Source organism: Xyrauchen texanus, chromosome 10 (assembly GCF_025860055.1).
Source record: "Xyrauchen texanus isolate HMW12.3.18 chromosome 10, RBS_HiC_50CHRs, whole genome shotgun sequence".
Classification (NCBI taxonomy): Eukaryota; Metazoa; Chordata; class Actinopteri; order Cypriniformes; family Catostomidae; genus Xyrauchen; species Xyrauchen texanus.
The window spans coordinates 4,768,918-4,786,417 of NC_068285.1; the positions used below are offsets into that span (position 1 = coordinate 4,768,918).

General features: G+C 43.3%; 1 protein-coding gene across 1 annotated transcript in view; it reads left to right on the top strand.

Annotated features, from left to right (window-relative positions):
• The window catches only part of LOC127650376 (A-kinase anchor protein 9-like), a 112,301-nt gene that overhangs the window by 13,710 nt on the left and 81,091 nt on the right, over positions 1–17,500 (top strand). Inside the window, 7 exon segments of the mRNA XM_052135751.1 lie at positions 5,028–5,072; positions 8,508–8,561; positions 9,762–9,914; positions 10,015–10,170; positions 12,754–12,951; positions 14,207–15,648; positions 15,650–16,358. Of these exon segments, the coding sequence (XP_051991711.1) occupies positions 5,028–5,072; positions 8,508–8,561; positions 9,762–9,914; positions 10,015–10,170; positions 12,754–12,951; positions 14,207–15,648; positions 15,650–16,358 (2,757 nt within the window).

Sequence of the window (17,500 nt, forward strand, 5' to 3'; positions counted from 1 at the left end):
TGTGTGTGTGTGTGTGTGTGTGAGAGAGAGAGTGTGTGTGGTGTTCTTCAATGGATTTTGCTTTTGGATGTTTACTTCATATAAAAAATAATGCATGTTTAATAGCAGAATTTGTGTTTGAAAAGCAACCCAAGATCCTGAAGAGAAACATCCACCAGTCAGAGAATCGCAGTGAACAAACCTCATCTGTTTTACGGGGACAGTCCTGGTTTTTGGTGGTCTGTCCCCGACTGGAGCTGTCCCCAGAAATGTCCCCGTTTTTTCAGAGCGTTCAAAACCGCCCATAAAGTGAAATATTACATGGCAAGAAACTTGAGCCTGAGCAGCGAAGCGTACCGTGTGCTGTTTATTTTGTCCAGCAGAGGGGGCTGCTTGCCGTAGCAGCTTCAATCGTCTCATTCTCTGATTATTGGTCGGGCCGGTTTTGCCATTTAGAACTGGACCAGACAATTGAAGAGATTATAATCACTGGTATAAGCCTCAAGGTCAGGCACATACTAGCTGTTTATGTTATAAAGTTATATTGTGTATTCTATAACCGGTTATGAATAAGGTGCGGGATTGTATTGAAAGATTGGCATAATGGGGGAATTCCTGCACAGACTATAAGATACTGGTGAAAAGTGGTCAAATTAATCCCCTCAGATGAACAAATAAAATCAATGTTACCTCTGGACTGTAAAACCAATCAGTTTGATAATCTCAGTCTGAGATGCTTTTGGGTAAGTAGATTTGGCTTAAGCCTCCTTCAGCCATGTCCTGACAGTTTTTATAATGGGTCGCGTTTTCTGAAGGTTGAAGTCGACTTTTCCATTTAAACGTCAGTGAAATGAGTCGTTCCTCACATCCCTAGAGAGAATGCATCCCTGAGGTGCATCAGTGCCAATAGAGTGTTTCCCCAGTCTCACTGGCTGCTGCCCATCTGTCAAAGCCGGTGATCCTTTCACAGATTGGGGTGGGCACGGAGAGCTGAGTCAGTTTGGTTTGAGAGGATTAGGCATGATGGTAATGAAGGCCCACAAATAGGACCTTTGCATAAGTCCCAGGTCTGTCGATGTGTTGCAGGATATAATCCAGTCCCATATTGACCGCATCATCCACGGACCTGTTTGCTCAGTAAGAGAACTGAAGGGGGCTAGCAGGGGTCCAGTGATGCCCTTCAGGTTGGCCAAATCCAGTCTCTCAAATGACTTCATGACCACAGACGTGAGAGCGACAGGTCTGTAGTCATTGAGTCCTGTGATTTGGTTGTTTTTGGGGACCGGAATAATGGTGGAGCATTTGAAGCAGTAGGGAAGATCTGTGTGAAGATGGGGTCACAGTAGGGTTGTGCCGATGGACGATATCATCGTCCATCGTGATGGCTGACCAACATCACGATGTAGAGCCACCATCGTGATGCCACGCCCCCTTTTGCGAGTCTTGCTAGTGTGACTCACTAATCCTAGTCTCTTCTATAGTTAACCTAAAAACTTTGCAGGGATTGCTCTGTAAATTAAATTGAGAATATAACTAATGCATATATGCTATTTTAAATACTGTAGTTTATGCCAGAGACGTGACGTGTTAGTCTGTGAAAATACCGTGTCAGGCAGGCTACACAAATATGGATCTTGACATTGTTAGCTTCTTGTCTTTTTGTTGCATGTCTTACACTGTACATTTAGATTAAAATATTTTATTTTAAGCCTTTATTAATGAATTATTAGTAGTTGTAGTGTCTCAGAACATCTTGCTCATTGTCACATAGCTCTTGTATACACTGAAGCGGCAGTTTAAGATAAACCCAGACCAGCTGAACGTCAAATAACTTTTGTCTGGTTAATACTTTTAAAGAAAACATTTCCTTGGCCATAAATCCATAATGTCAAATCAAATGAAAGAAACAAGGTGAATATGAATAACACACATTTATTAAAACATAGAAGAACAACAAATGAAAGCGGAACAACACTCAGACCCAAACTCGGCATTAACATTTCACTTATAATTAGCAGCACAATTAACTTCAGCACAGGCTACAAAATAAATTATGTTATTGAAATATTGTAAAGTGGTCATATGAACTACACAAATGATCGCTTAAAAAATAATATGCAAAATCGAATAGCTCCACGAACGGATGGCTGAAAAATGCGTAAAGAATCTAATATCTTTCACCATAGACCATGTTTAAATTTCGATGTTTCTGGCCAGAAATACCAACATATTCACTTTATCTGGTTTTAATAAGCTGCGGATTGGAGTAACTACACTACCCGCTGTGCTGAAGACCCGCTCTGATGGAGTACTGGTAGCACACAGATATTTCCGTGCTAATCTTGCCATGAACGGAAACCTTTTGTCGTCCTCTTCCCCATCAATGGCCATTTCCTGCAGGTACATGGTCATTTCTGCCTCGACCTTTTGCTCATCAGTGAGTGTGGCTGCTCTCTTCGCAAGAAGGCTGCCCAAAGACGACTTTTTTTCTTAGGCGCAATATATTAAAAAGCCCGGATGAGTACTAATTAGTTGGGCTAGTAAAATAATGAAATTATAGTTTTTCAGTAGAAAAACAATATCTATGTAAAGAGATATATTAAAATAAAAAGTGCTTAAAAGTGCACAACTCTTCTTAAGTGGAAGAAATATTTTTCCCCTTATGTGCAACCTATTGGAAAGCCGGATGAGTCAGTTGGGATAGTAAAATAACGTAAATTATAGTTTTTAAGTGGAAAATAGTATTTATGTAAAGAGATATATTAAAATAAAAAGTGCACAACTCTTCTTAAGTGAAAGCTAAAAAAAAAATGCTTCACGTGTCGTGCAACCTACTGATAAAGCGCCGACGAGTCATTAGTTGGGTTAGTAAAATAACGAAATTATAATTTGTCATCTCATTTTTGAAAATTATATGAAATTATATAACCACCCCAACCCCCGACGATATCATCGTCCATTGCGATGTTTTACTGTCAACATCGTCAACTGCCAATTTAGGGGACATCGCCCAACCCTAGGTCACAGACTTTCAGACAGGCAGCCCAAACACCGTCTGGGCTTTTATGTTGCAACTAACAATAAGTTCAATATAAACTTTTTGTAAAGTGTTACCCTAATGTTTTTCTCCTTTATCACCCAATCTGGAACGCCCAATTCCCAATGTGCTCCAAGTCCTCGTGGCGGCATTGTGACTCGCCTCAATCCGGGTGGCGGAGGACGAATCTCAGTTGCCTCCACGTCTGAGACCGTCAATCCGCGCATCTTATCACGTGACTTGTTGAGCGTGTTACCGTGGAGACGTAGCGCATGTGGAGGCTTCACGCTGTTCTCCGCAGCATCCACGCACAACTCACCACACGCCCCACCGAGAGCGAGAACCACATTATAGTGACCACGAGGAGGTTACCCCATGTGACTCTACCCTCCCTAGCAACCAGGCCAATTTGGTTGCTTAGGAGACCTGACTGGAGTCACTCAAACTCGCGACTCCAGCAGTGATAGTCAGCACCTTTACTCGTAATGTAACTGTATGGGGCATAAATGTATAACTGCACAATATAAAAGTGTGCCAGTAGCACCTGAAACACATAAGGGCAAATCGTAAACACGCTTTGACAAAAACAGACAGGAAACTCAACTTGGAAAGGTGACAGGGCCGTGACCTCACCGGAGGACGCACGGCGGCAACTCGTACACTGCGGCCCAAACAACCGGATCCTTGCGCTCGCACAAAGCGGGTACGCAGAACACTGCAACGGTCCCGTCAGGCAGAACCCCAACCTGAATAGGTGACCAGACCATAACACTCCTCTTTTGCTCTCTTGTGTTCGGCAGTTTTGTGCTGTTTTTGCAGTTGTGGATGAGTGTGAAATTCATTGTTGCCAAGGCAACAGATAACTGTGCTTGAACTGGTTAAGCAGCCCTTTGTGTATGTGTGTGAGGAACCCTTGCAGCAGTGCTGGCGTGATTGAGGACAGTCACGTGGTCGCTCAACAGAGGGTTCTCCAGCAATAATGGTGCTTTATGCTGTTTTTGAATTATTTTTCCACTATGCACAGCAGAGACTCAGTCGACCTCCCTCACATCATACTGACAGCGCTTTTGCCCTTTAGCGTGCTCACTGGGGGTTTAAACGGCTAATCATATATCTCTACATCACGCTTTTCATTAAAGTGCGCAGTTACAGACAGAACGGCATCATGTTCTGTAAAGCGGCTTTGAACCGATTAAACTGACAAAAATGGAGTAATATGTCTCGGCCCACGTTTACGTTGAAATTACCACGGCAAAGTTTTGAGTGTACATGTAACTTCCTCCTGCAGCTGTTGCCGTGGAAACAACGCTTGTAAGTGTCGCCGTGCCAGACTCTTCAGTTTAAAAAAAGAAAAATTTATCACTTAATCAAAGTGCTGTGATTTCTCAACAAAAATAAAAATATAAACATTTTAAGCACATATTTCTCTTCGTAATTTGTTTAAGCGCATCTCATCACGTGACTTGTTGAGCGCGTTACCGTGGCGACGTAGCGCGTGTAGAGGCTTCACGCTACTCTCCGCAGCATCCACGCACAACTCGTCATATATTGCTATAAAATCACGACTCCAGGTGTGATAGTCAGAGGCAATACTCGCTGAGATACACAGATGGCCATTAAAAATCATTCTTCGTGTTTTGTTGTTATGATGTGCACAGACACAGAGGCCACATGTTGGCTGATCATCATTTTATTTCTCTAATGTTTTATGAGTTTTGTGAGCAGCTCATTTGCTATCATGGAAATAGTTTTGTATCGTTTATAAATGACTGAAATGTTTCATTATCAATCCATCACACACACGATGAGGAGTGCAAGACTGAATGTGTCTGTAGACTGTATATATATATATATATGCTCTTTACTGTTGCTTCTCATTCTGAAGCTTCAGGCCCATCAGAAGATATTTTAAATCCGTGTCAGTCTCCATTTGTCACCCTGAAGGCTCTGAAAGTGGAACAAGGTAGCAGTTAATTTCACATGTGACCTCATTGTGTGTTCTCTTTTCTAGCCGGAGAGTGAGGTGTCCACGACGGCAGAAGACTGCTCCTCTGAGGTACGGACGTTTAGAGAGGAGTGTGATTGGATGAGCGGTTATGACATTTAAATATAGTGTGTTTTTATGCTCTCGCCAGTGCTGCATCTGTTTTCTACAGCTGCTGTTGTGTTAATGACTCATGGGACGTTACTGTGCTTGTGGAGTATTTATGATGCAGCAAATCTCAGAAATTCACAAAGCGTCAGTGTTCGGTGTCCGCTTGAGTTGAATGCACCATGTGACCTGCCAGTTGCCAGGCAGTGAAATCTAAAAAGACCCGCCTGAAATTAGCCCTTTGTTTATTTAATAAGCACAAATGTGTGTTCCGGTGAGACACTTATAATGGAAGTCAATGGGGTTTAATGGTGCCGTGGTAGACTCCTCGCCACTAGCATCCACCCCAACGGAGCAGCCGCGACCATCCGGCGGTGGACGGAGGAGCCCGCCCGCCTGAGAGCAGAGGAACGGCCACCGACCGCGAGGGGAGGAGGGGCTCCTAGCCGTGCCGCTGTCAGGGGGCGGAGGAGACCCCTACCAGCCACTAAAACTGCCTTTTTAATGATTTTCAGTCTTTTCACACAAACAGCCATTGAAGTAGATTCCAGATTTCTAATATGAGAACTAAAGCAAAGAACAAACCTATGACGAAGGATAGTTAATTATAAAAATTTATGTTCACCAATGAAATGCATAATGATAGCAATATTTAAAGAGACAGTCCCCCCCAAAAATGAAATCTCTCTCATTGTTTACTTGCCCTCATCCCAGATGTGTTTGACTTTCTTTCTTCAGCAGAACACAAATTAAGATTTTTTGAAGAATTCTCAGCTCCATACAATGCAAGTGAATGGTGACCAGAATGGTTAATCTCCAAAAAGCACATAAGTGCAGCATAAAAGTAACACATATGACTCCAGTGGTTTAATCCATGTCTACTGAAGTAATATGATAGGTGTGGGTGAGAAACAGATCAATATATAAGTCATCATCTACTATAAATCTACACTTTCACTTTCACATATGACTCCAGTGGTTTAATCCATGTCTTCAGAAGTGATTTGATAGGTGTGGGTGAGAGTCATTTTTAAGCTGTAAATCTACACTTTCACTTTTTTATTCAGCCACCTACTGGTCAAGGCTGGTCAAAGATGGAGATTTATAGTAAAAAAGTACTTAAATATTGATCTGTTTCTCACACACAGCTATCATATCACTTCTGAAGACATGGATTAAACCACTGGAGTCTTATGTGAAAGTGAAAGTGTAGATTTATAGTAGATGATGACTTAAATATTGATCTGTTTCTCACCCACACCTATCATATCACTTCTGAAGACATGGATTAAACCACTGGAGTCTTATGTGAAAGTGAAAGTGTAGATTTATAGTAGATGATGACTTAAATATTGATCTGTTTCTCACCCACACCTATCATATCACTTCTGAAGACATGGATTAAACCACTGGAGTCTTATGTGAAAGTGAAAGTGTAGATTTATAGTAGATGATGAATTAAATATTGATCTGTTTCTCAACCACACCTATCATATCACTTCTGAAGACATGGATTAAACCACTGGAGTCATATGTGAAAGTGAAAGTGTAGATTTATAGTAGATGATGACTTAAATATTGATCTGTTTCTCACCCACACCTATCATATCACTTCTGAAGACATGGATTAAACCACTGGAGTCTTATGTGAAAGTGAAAGTGTAGATTTATAGTAGATGATGAATTAAATATTGATCTGTTTCTCACCCACACCTATCATATCACTTCTGAAGACATGGATTAAACCACTGGAGTCATATGTGAAAGTGAAAGTGTAGATTTATAGTAGATGATGACTTAAATATTGATCTGTTTCTCACCCACACCTATCATATCACTTCTGAAGACATGGATTAAACCACTGGAGTCTTATGTGAAAGTGAAAGTGTAGATTTATAGTAGATGATGACTTAAATATTGATCTGTTTCTCACCCACACCTATCATATCACTTCTGAAGACATGGATTAAACCACTGGAGTCTTATGTGAAAGTGAAAGTGTAGATTTATAGTAGATGATGACTTAAATATTGATCTGTTTCTCAACCACACCTATCATATCACTTCTGAAGACATGGATTAAACCACTGGAGTCTTATGTGAAAGTGTAGATTTATAGTAGAAAATGACTTAAATATTGATCTGTTTCTCACCCACACCTATCAAATCACTTCTAAAGACATGGATTAAACCACTGGAGTCATATGTGAAAGTGAAAGTGTAGATTTATAGTAGATGATGACTTAAATATTGATCTGTTTCTCACCCACACCTATCAAATCACTTCTGAAGACATGGATTAAACCACTGGAGTCATATGTGAAAGTGAAAGTGTAGATTTATAGTAGATGATGACTTATATATTGATCTGTTTCTCACCCACACCTATCAAATTACTTCTGAAGACATGGATTAAACCACTGGAGTCATATGTGAAAGTGAAAGTGTAGATTTATAGTAGATGATGACTTAAATATTGATCTGTTTCTCACCCACACCTATCATATCACTTCTGAAGACATGGATTAAACCACTGGAGTCTTATGTGAAAGTGAAAGTGTAGATTTATAGTATAAAATGACTTCAATATTGATCTGTTTCTCACCCACACCTATCATATCACTTCTGAAGACATGGATTAAACCACTGGAGTCTTAAGTGAAAGTGAAAGTGTAGATTTATAGTAGATGATGACTTATATATTGATCTGTTTTTCACCCACACCTATCAAATCACTTCTGAAGACATGGATTAAACCACTGGAGTCTTAAGTGAAAGTGAAAGTGTAGATTTATAGTAGATGATGACTTAAATATTGATCTGTTTCTCACCCGCATCTATCAAATCACTTCTGAAGACATGGATTAAACCACTGGAGTCTTAAGTGAAAGTGAAAGTGTAGATTTATAGTATAAAATTACTTAAATATTGATCTGTTTCTCACCCACACCTATCATATCACTTCTGAAGACATGGATTAAACCACTGGAGTCATATGTGAAAGTGAAAGTGTAGATTTATAGTAGATGATGACTTATATATTGATCTGTTTTTCACCCACACCTATCAAATCACTTCTTTAGACATGGATTAAACCACTGGAGTCTTAAGTGAAAGTGAAAGTGTAGATTTATAGTATAAAATTACTTAAATATTGATCTGTTTCTCACCCACACCTATCATATCACTTCTGAAGACATGGATTAAACCACTGGAGTCTTATGGATTACTTTTATGCTGCATTTATGTGCTTTTTGGATATTGTGAAAGTTTGCTGTTTTGTCCAGCCCCAGCTCAGGTTAAATGATATCCTGGGTTTTGTGCATCTTGTGAAAATGTGCCTGTGTTTATACCTATATTGTGATAAATGCACTCATACATCATGTTATGAACTGACAGGTGAATGGTTTCCAGGAGAGGACGGCGAGAGCGTTGGCACCCTGTGTGATCGTGGTACAGTAATTCATTTATTAAACCAGTCTGCTTCAGTAATGGCTTCTCTTCAAACTAGCAGATGTCTTCTAATGCACTAACATAACTCACATTTCCTCCTTCACCTCTCTGGCTCAGCTGGTGTGTGAATCATGTGAAGGCCATGGATGCACTTCTCATTTTAACCAGGAGGGGTGCTTGGCATTATGCTGGTGTATATGATGATGATGATGGTGGTGGGGTGGGAGTGTGTAAAGAGCGCAGAAACTGCTTATTTAACAGCTGTTTACCTGCTATGGGCAATAAAAATGGATGGAAAGAAATGTGTAAAGATTGACATGGAAGATGGAAATCTGACGCCCCTTTTCCAATGAAATGGTACTGGTGCCAATGAAGGTGCCAAGTCTTGCCCTTTAACACTGAAGACAATTCAGCTCTGCCACAGCCATATAATCCTGCTCTAAATGGGAAGATTTAAATGTATTAAGTGCTATTTACAGCTTCTGGAGGTTTTATTATAGTTGAGCTCAAACGACAGCATTTGTGGCATAATATTTATTAACACAAACATTTCCTTATGAATAAAAGACACTTACAATGCAAGTCAATGGGGTATTTTTAGAGGTTTAAAGGCAGAAACTTATTTGATAAAAGCACTTGCATTAATTGTTCTGTTAAAACTCGTGTGTTATAAGCTGTAAAGTTGTTTCGTTTCATTTTTACAGTCGTTTTAGGGTTTATAGCGTTACGTCGCCATGGCAACGGAGTTGTAATATTGCTATATCTTCACACAGATGTGGTTATTAAGTGATTTAATGACAGTAAAATCATGTTAACACACATATTGTTTATGTGTCTATACTTGTGAAACAGTATTTTAATGTTGACAGATTAAACCCCATTGACTTCCATTATAAGTGTTTCAATGGAACACACATTTAAAGAAGAGGGACGAGTCGAAATTACATTATGCCACAAATATCAGTTGAGCTCAACTTGCATTAAGAAATGTATCTTAAACATCATAAAGGTTTTACTCACAGTAGTCGCTACATGTAAGTAATACGTTATATAGTAACTCTGTGAGTTCAGTGGAAGTGTGGGCCAGTTCTGAGTGAGCTGTGCTCCGACATCAGCACTATTTCGGAGGAAAAGGGGTGAGGATAGACTCCCATGGTGCTCTGGTTCAGATCTGGTTCTTACTCTCGGTCTCTCCATCAGGAGGAGGATTTACAGCCCACCGAATTGCCCCTGGAGCCTGACCTCCAGCGCGGCGGTCGAGTACAGGTCATGGAGGACGAGTTGGCCATGGAAGAGCTGAGCCATGAGCTGGAGGAGATCAGAGCTGGGTTTGGGACTGAAGGAGTGCAGCAGGTACGTGTCCTAGGCCCTCTCTCGTTCTATACACGACTCGTTGTTTTAAAGCGCTCGCTGTGATTAGACTGCTGAAACCTTTTCACATTTGTGTCCACAGCTGCAGGACTTTGAGGAAGCGTTGAAACAGCGAGATGAAATTATAACGCAGCTCACGGCGAATCTGCAGCAGGCGCGAGCCGAGAAGGAGGAGGTGATGAGGGAATTTCTGCAACTGACGGATCAAAGCCAGAAACTGCAGATTCAGTTCCAACAGGTATCAGATCTGCCCTACATGTGATCTTTTATCGTTGAAAAATCTAATGCAACGTGATGCATTCATATTACCATGAACAACATACCGTAGATCTAACCGTATCAGTCCCTCAATTAACAAAAAGTTAATTAAAAACGATTAAATAATTATAAATAAAATTGATACCTTTTTATAAATTATTTTTTTCTCCACAATCTGTAACGCCCAATTCCCAATGTGCTCCAAGTCCTCGCGGTGGCGTAGTGCCTTGCATCTTATCACGTGACTCCTTGAGCGCGTTACCGTGGAGACGTAGCGCGTGTGGAGGCTTCACACTATGATCCACGCACAACTCACCACACGCCCCACAGAGAGCGAGAACCACATTATAGCGACCACGAGGAGGTTACCCCATGTGACTCTACCCTCCCTAGCATCCGGCCCAATTTGGTTGCTAAGGAGACCTGACTGGAGTCGCTCAGCACGCCCTGGATTCAAACTCACGACTCCAGGTGTGATAGTCAGCGTCAATACTCGCTGAGATACCCAGAACCCCCAAATATGTGCATTATAAAATAAATATAAAGTTCATATTGTGGCAGACGAGTAAAGCATTGATAGGACAATACAAGCCACAGAACTGCAGTCAATCAGTCCGAGTTAGATTTATCATAAGGGACACGTCGATGTACACCCGAGTCAGACGGACGCTGTTGAAGCGTCTCACTTTGGTTGCATCGTAAACGTACCATTACTAGGTCACTGTGTCCGGTTGAACGTAGTTTAAGAAGCTTCACATCTTGAGATCCCTGTGTTTGTATTTGCGCTGCATCAAGCTGTGTTTGAGTGCAAGACCGTGTCCTCACCTTGTGCTGTCTGCTGTCAGTGAGTGCGGTTTGTTCTCTGTATAAGCTGCGTGTTGCCTATACAGCTGGAGTTACACTTACTGCCCCCTGCTGACAAAAGCTTGTACTTCAAGCTAATATTACTGGCAGGGGACATGATTAATTGCGTTAATTGTTATATTATTAATTGCACTGAATTAGCTTGTTAAATCGACAGCCGTAATATACTATATATATACTTTAATGTTAAAATCTAATTATTCATAGGCTAATGCTGTTCTGCTTCTGTTTAGTTGTTTTCCTGTTTAGTTGCCATTGTGCAAACAGGCAATAAAATAATCATCGGTTCTGCGTATCGGTAAACGGACATGCTAACATTACAATAATCGTTATGCGTAGCGGTGGTAAAAAACAAATAGCGTTAGTCGCCACCCACCGGTTGAGAACTGCTTGCTTTAAAAGGATAAAACAATTAAAACCACAAGCCTGAATCTGAGACGTCCTGTTGTTGAATCTGAGACGTCCTGTTGTTGAATCTGAGACGTCCTGTTGTCGAATCTGAGACGTCCTGTTGTCGAATCTGTATCTCCTGTTGTCGAATCTGAGACGTCCTGTTGTCGAATCTGAGACGTCCTGTTGTCGAATCTGAGACGTCCTGTTGTTGAATCTGAGACGTCCTGTTGTTGAATCTGAGACGTCCTGTTGTCGAATCTGAGACGTCCTGTTGTCGAATCTGTATCTCCTGTTGTCGAATCTGAGACGTCCTGTTGTTGAATCTGAGACGTCCTGTTGTCGTAATCTGAGACGCCCTGTTGTCGAATCTGTATCTCCTGTTGTCGAATCTGAGACGTCCTGTTGTCGAATCTGAGACGTCCTGTTGTCGAATCTGAGACGTCCTGTTGTTGAATCTGAGACGTCCTGTTGTCGAATCTGAGACGTCCTGTTGTCGAATCTGTATCTCCTGTTGTCGAATCTGAGACGTCCTGTTGTCGAATCTGAGACGTCCTGTTGTCGAATCTGAGACGTCCTGTTGTCGAATCTGTATCTCCTGTTGTCGAATCTGAGACGTCCTGTTGTCGAATCTGTATCTCCTGTTGTCGAATCTGAGACGTCCTGTTGTCGAATCTGAGACGTCCTGTTGTCGAATCTGTATCTCCTGTTGTCGAATCTGAGACGTCCTGTTGTCGAATCTGAGACGTCCTGTTGTCGAATCTGAGACGTCCTGTTGTTGAATCTGAGACGTCCTGTTGTCGAATCTGAGACGTCCTGTTGTCGAATCTGTATCTCCTGTTGTCGAATCTGAGACGTCCTGTTGTCGAATCTGAGACGTCCTGTTGTCGAATCTGTATCTCCTGTTGTCGAATCTGAGACGTCCTGTTGTCGAATCTGAGACGTCCTGTTGTCGAATCTGAGACGTCCTGTTGTCGAATCTGTATCTCCTGTTGTCGAATCTGAGACGTCCTGTTGTCGAATCTGAGACGTCCTGTTGTCGAATCTGAGACGTCCTGTTGTCGAATCTGTATCTCCTGTTGTCGAATCTGTATCTCCTGTTGTCGAATCTGAGACGTCCTGTTGTCGAATCTGTATCTCCTGTTGTCGAATCTGAGACGTCCTGTTGTCGAATCTGTATCTCCTGTTGTCGAATCTGAGACGTCCTGTTGTCGAATCTGAGACGTCCTGTTGTTGAATCTGTATCTCCTGTTGTCGAATCTGTATCTCCTGTTGTTGTATTGGATCAGTAATCACGATCTCTCTCCAGCTGCAGGCAGGTGAGATCATGAGAAACTCCAATATCAGTTCAACTGCTGCAGATCTCCTGCAGGCCCGTCAGCAGATAGCACTGTACCAACAACAGCTGGATGAAAAGGACGCACAGGTCAAAGGTCACCAGGACAAGACGCAGGAATGGCTTTTATTGATTTCGCAGCTTCAGGAGGAACTGGGTGAAGCTGAAAAGGTGAGTTTGAACGTGCTAATACACAATGTAGAGTAAGAACTGTCATGAATGCCAGGCAATGCCAAAAAAAAACACAAATCGACTAGGACTTGAATCTAGTGCAACAGGAAGAGAACTTGTTATTTTTAGGTGTGGTGAAGGTGCTTTCACATGTGAGTCCTCTTCAAAAGAACCAAATTCAGCCTTTTAAGTGAACTGGAAAGGGTTTGGGTGTAGTCAACTTTCCATTCACACTATTGTTTTTTAGAACCCGGACCACTACAACATATATATATATATATTTATTATTTTCTCCCCAATTTTGCATGTCCAATTCCCAATGCGCTCGTGCTGGCATAGTGACTCGCCTCAATCCGGGTGGCGGAGGACGAATCTCAGTTGCCTCCACGTCTGAGACCGTCAATCCGCGCATCTTATCACGTGACTTGTTGAGGGCGTTACCATGGAGACTTATCGCGTGTGGAGGCTTCACGCTATTCTCCGCGGCATCCACACACATCTCACCACACGCCCCACCGAGAGCGAGAACCACATTATAGCGACCACGAGGAGGTTACCCCATGTGACTCTACCCTCCCTAGCAACCGGTCCAATTTGGTTGCTATGGAGACCTGGCTGGAGTCACTCAGCACGTCCTGAATTCAAACTCGACTATCCAGCCAAACTACAATATTACTTTCATTCTTATTTTACTGCTAATAAGAAGAGACTGCGAACTTAAAGAGAAATATATGCGTTGGGTCTGAATGTTTTGGAGCGTTTCACATTTGGGTCGTAGACATAAAAGGTTGTCCGAAAATTGTTTAAAACGCATGTATCGGGCTCTGGGTATCTCAGCGAGTATTGACGCTGACTATCACACCTGGAGTCATGAGTACAAATCGTGAGTGACTCCAGTCGTTTCTCCTTAGCAAATTGGCCGGTTGCTAGGGAGGGTAGAGTCACATGGGGTAAACCCTTCGTGGTCACTATAATGTGGTTCTCGCTCTCGGTGGGGCGTGTGGTGAGTTGTGTGTGGATGCTGCAGAGAATAGCGTGAAGCCTCCACACGCGCTACGTCTCCATGGTAACGCACTCAACAAGTCACGTGATAAGATGCGCGGATTGACGGTATATGAGATTTGTCCTCCGCCACCCGGATTGAGGCGAGTCACTACGCCACCACGAGCACGTACTTTCATCCTTATTTCAATGAATGTTTTTAATTGTTGTTGTGATGTCATCTGAAATAAAAGCCATGTTTGTCTGTCTTCAGACGCGCACTCAAGCTGATGAGACTTTGCAAGGAAAAGACCTGCAGAACACTGAACAACAGCGTCTGATCTCCGAGCACCTGCGGACTTTAGCTCAACTCCAGGATCAACTTCTGAACTCCTCACAACAGCTGGAGGAAGTGAACAAACATCTGACTGCGAAGACCCACGAGCTGGAGAACCGCGAAAGGGAACTCTCCATTTCCAGACAGAAAGAGAGAATGTCGTCCGGAGAAATCTTACAGCTCATGAAGACCGTGGAAGACCTTCAGCAACGCTGCCACCAGGGTAGCCAATCAGAGGGCGAGATTCTGCAGAGACTGGAAGGGGACTGGACGCGCAGGATGGACCAGTTACGAGCCGAACTGGACGAAATGTACGGACAGCAGATCGTGCAGATGAAACAGGAACTTCGGGTCCAACACACGGCAGAAGTAGATCGAATCAAGGAGGAGCATTCTGCGGATGTGGAGAAGATCGTTCAACGGCATCGATCAGAGCTGGAGAGGTTCAAAGGTCAACTGTCTCAGAGCGTCGGAGGGGTCAACGTTCTTAACGTGAAGGTCATCGAGCTGCAGAACAAGCTGCAGGAGTCGCAGGTGTTGCGAGAGAAAGCGGAGCAGCAACTGACGCGGATGAGCGCAGAAAAAATCGATCTAGCGAGCCAGGTTGAACATTTGCACCAGGAGCTGACGCACACGAGAGCGGAAGCGGAAATGAGATCCAAGAGTCCAGAGAAAATCCAGACGGAGATGCAACTCCTGCGTGATGCGATTAGCGACCTGCAGACGCAGCTGCATGCCGTGCAGAAGGCCAACGGCGACCTCGAGGACAAACACGAATCAGAGATCACGAACTACAAAATCAAACTGGACATGCTGGAGCGGGAAAAGGACGCCGTGCTGGACAGAATGGCCGAATCGCAGGAAGCGGAGCTGGAACGGTTGCGGACGCAACTTCTTTTCAGCCATGAAGAGGAGTTGACGAGACTCCGAGAAGACCTTCAACGGGAAAGCCAGCTGAACGTCGAGAACTTGAGAAACGAGATCGCCGTGAGAAACCGCGAGGCCGTGGAACTCCTTCAGACGGATTTCGAGAACAAGTTGAGGTCCGTTGAGAGCGAAAAGGCGGTGCTAGTGACGGACAGAGTCTCGCTGCTTCAGGAGATCGTGGCGCTGAAAAACGATCTGAACCAGCTGATGGAAAGCTCGCGAGCTGAGGAACTGGTCGCACAGCTGAAGGAAAAGCAGGGAGAAGTCGAAGATCTCAGACGGAGAGAGAGTGAAAGAGCGAGAATGAAAAACGACGACTGGGAGACTTCAGAGTCGAACAAAGCCGCGACGGGCGATCTGACGTCCTTGAAACAAGATCGCGCAGTCCTCCGTCAGAAAGTAGACCAACAAAAGCAGGAACGCTTGAAGGACCTTCAAGATGAGCTCGAAAAACACCTTTTCTTTCGCCGAAAAGAACTTCGAGGTGAACTACCAGGACCTTAAGGACGAGTATACGTGCCTGGCCAACGCCAAAGTTCAACTCGAGGAGCGTTCGATCAAAGAAGCAACGGAGTACGAGGCGAAACTCCGCGATCTTCGCGCCGAGCTGCGAACGGGATCCCCGAGGGACAAAACAGACGACGAGGAGGTGGACGGGAAGATGCAGAACGAACAAGACACGACCGAGCCGATGGAGAAACCGGAAGCGTCGGAGAAAGATAAGAAGAACTCGGCGACGAGGCTCTCGGAAACGGTCGCTCGAGTGACGCTGATGGAAGACGAGCTGAGGAGGGAAAGCGACGGGACCGTCGTGAGAAATAAAGAGCCGGAATCGCAACGACAATTCCTCAATCGGCCTGTTGCCGCCGGCAGTTCGTGCACTGTAGAAACGCACGACATGCACATCAAGTCTTTGAAAGAGGAAATAACGATGCTTCAATCATCTCTGCTGTGTGCTGAACAAGAGCTCCGCTCTAATCAGGAGAGCGTCGACACGCTAAAGGAGAGTCTGTCCTCGTGCGGGGGGATGTACAGAGACCCCTCCCGTCAGACGCCAGCGAGGGAAGAGAGAGAGACACCTCGGAGTACTACAGCCAGCCACACAGTAGCTAATGAGGATCCGCGCACAGCGCCGGACGGCAGGCGCAGACGCCCGCAGCAGGTAAGCCGCATGCTACTGTATTATCTCCCTGCTAATGTGTGACATCCAGTGCATTTGTGTCTGAAAGCAACAGCTAGATGAACCCGTGTTGATCAGATCATAACTCCTAATGCAACAGTTGGTATTTATCTGCATTGCTCTGCATGAAATGCACTTTTCTGCAGCTGGATGTGTTGGGAAAGCATACCTGTGATGTGCTGTAGACTATTTATAAAGCTCTCTCAGGAGAAGCCAGAGATGTAATAATGCGTGCGTTCAGCAGCACTGCAGATGAAAACTGTGGGAGGAATTGATGTGCATGGAGGGCTGCTGTGGGCACTTGACGTGTGAGAAGGAACGAGAGGTTATTCAGAGATGGACCGAGTGCAGAGGAGAAAGAGAAACGGAGATGAGCTTTATTATGTGTGTTTAACGTGATCTCGATGGCATTAAAACCGATCATATTTTGCACTTCAGCGTTACAACATTTGGGGGGTCTCTTTTTGCACCCATACATTTATTACAAATGTAAATAATTTTTTTGTATTTTATAATTAATAAAATAAAAAGGCTAGTGTTGGTGACCATTACCATTTTTTTTTTTTTTTTTTTTTAAATTGGCATTAGTCATGCAAATTAATTCTCATTTATTTATTTATTTATTTTTGACATTTTCTGTGCTGATTTTAGCAGAAATGCCCCTGAATTAAAACAGAGGGGCACAAAATGCCCCCATGATGAGTTCTGTTGAGACCCAATTATGCATATTATGCACAGAGTGGAAGTTGATGGTGACTTAGTTTAGTTTTTTGGGTAAGAGGTAAAAATTCTCAGTTTGGTTGTTCATTTCATTCATTGATAATTTAGGTGCTGTGTTAATGACACGCAGAAGAGACGACGCACGCTTATTCTGTTTCTGTGGGGTGATAAAATGATGACACGAAATCTCAAAGGATTTGCATCATTACAAAGGCTTGTGGGTTTAATCGGAGCATTACAATCATGTGTACAACTGGGGGGAACTGGTCATCCCGATTAACTGTGAAAACTGTGCGATTAATCCCGGTTAACTGTGAAAACTGTGCGATTAATCCCGATTAACTGTGGAAACTGTGCGATTAATCCCGGTTAGCTGTGAAAACTGTGCGATTAATCCCAATTGA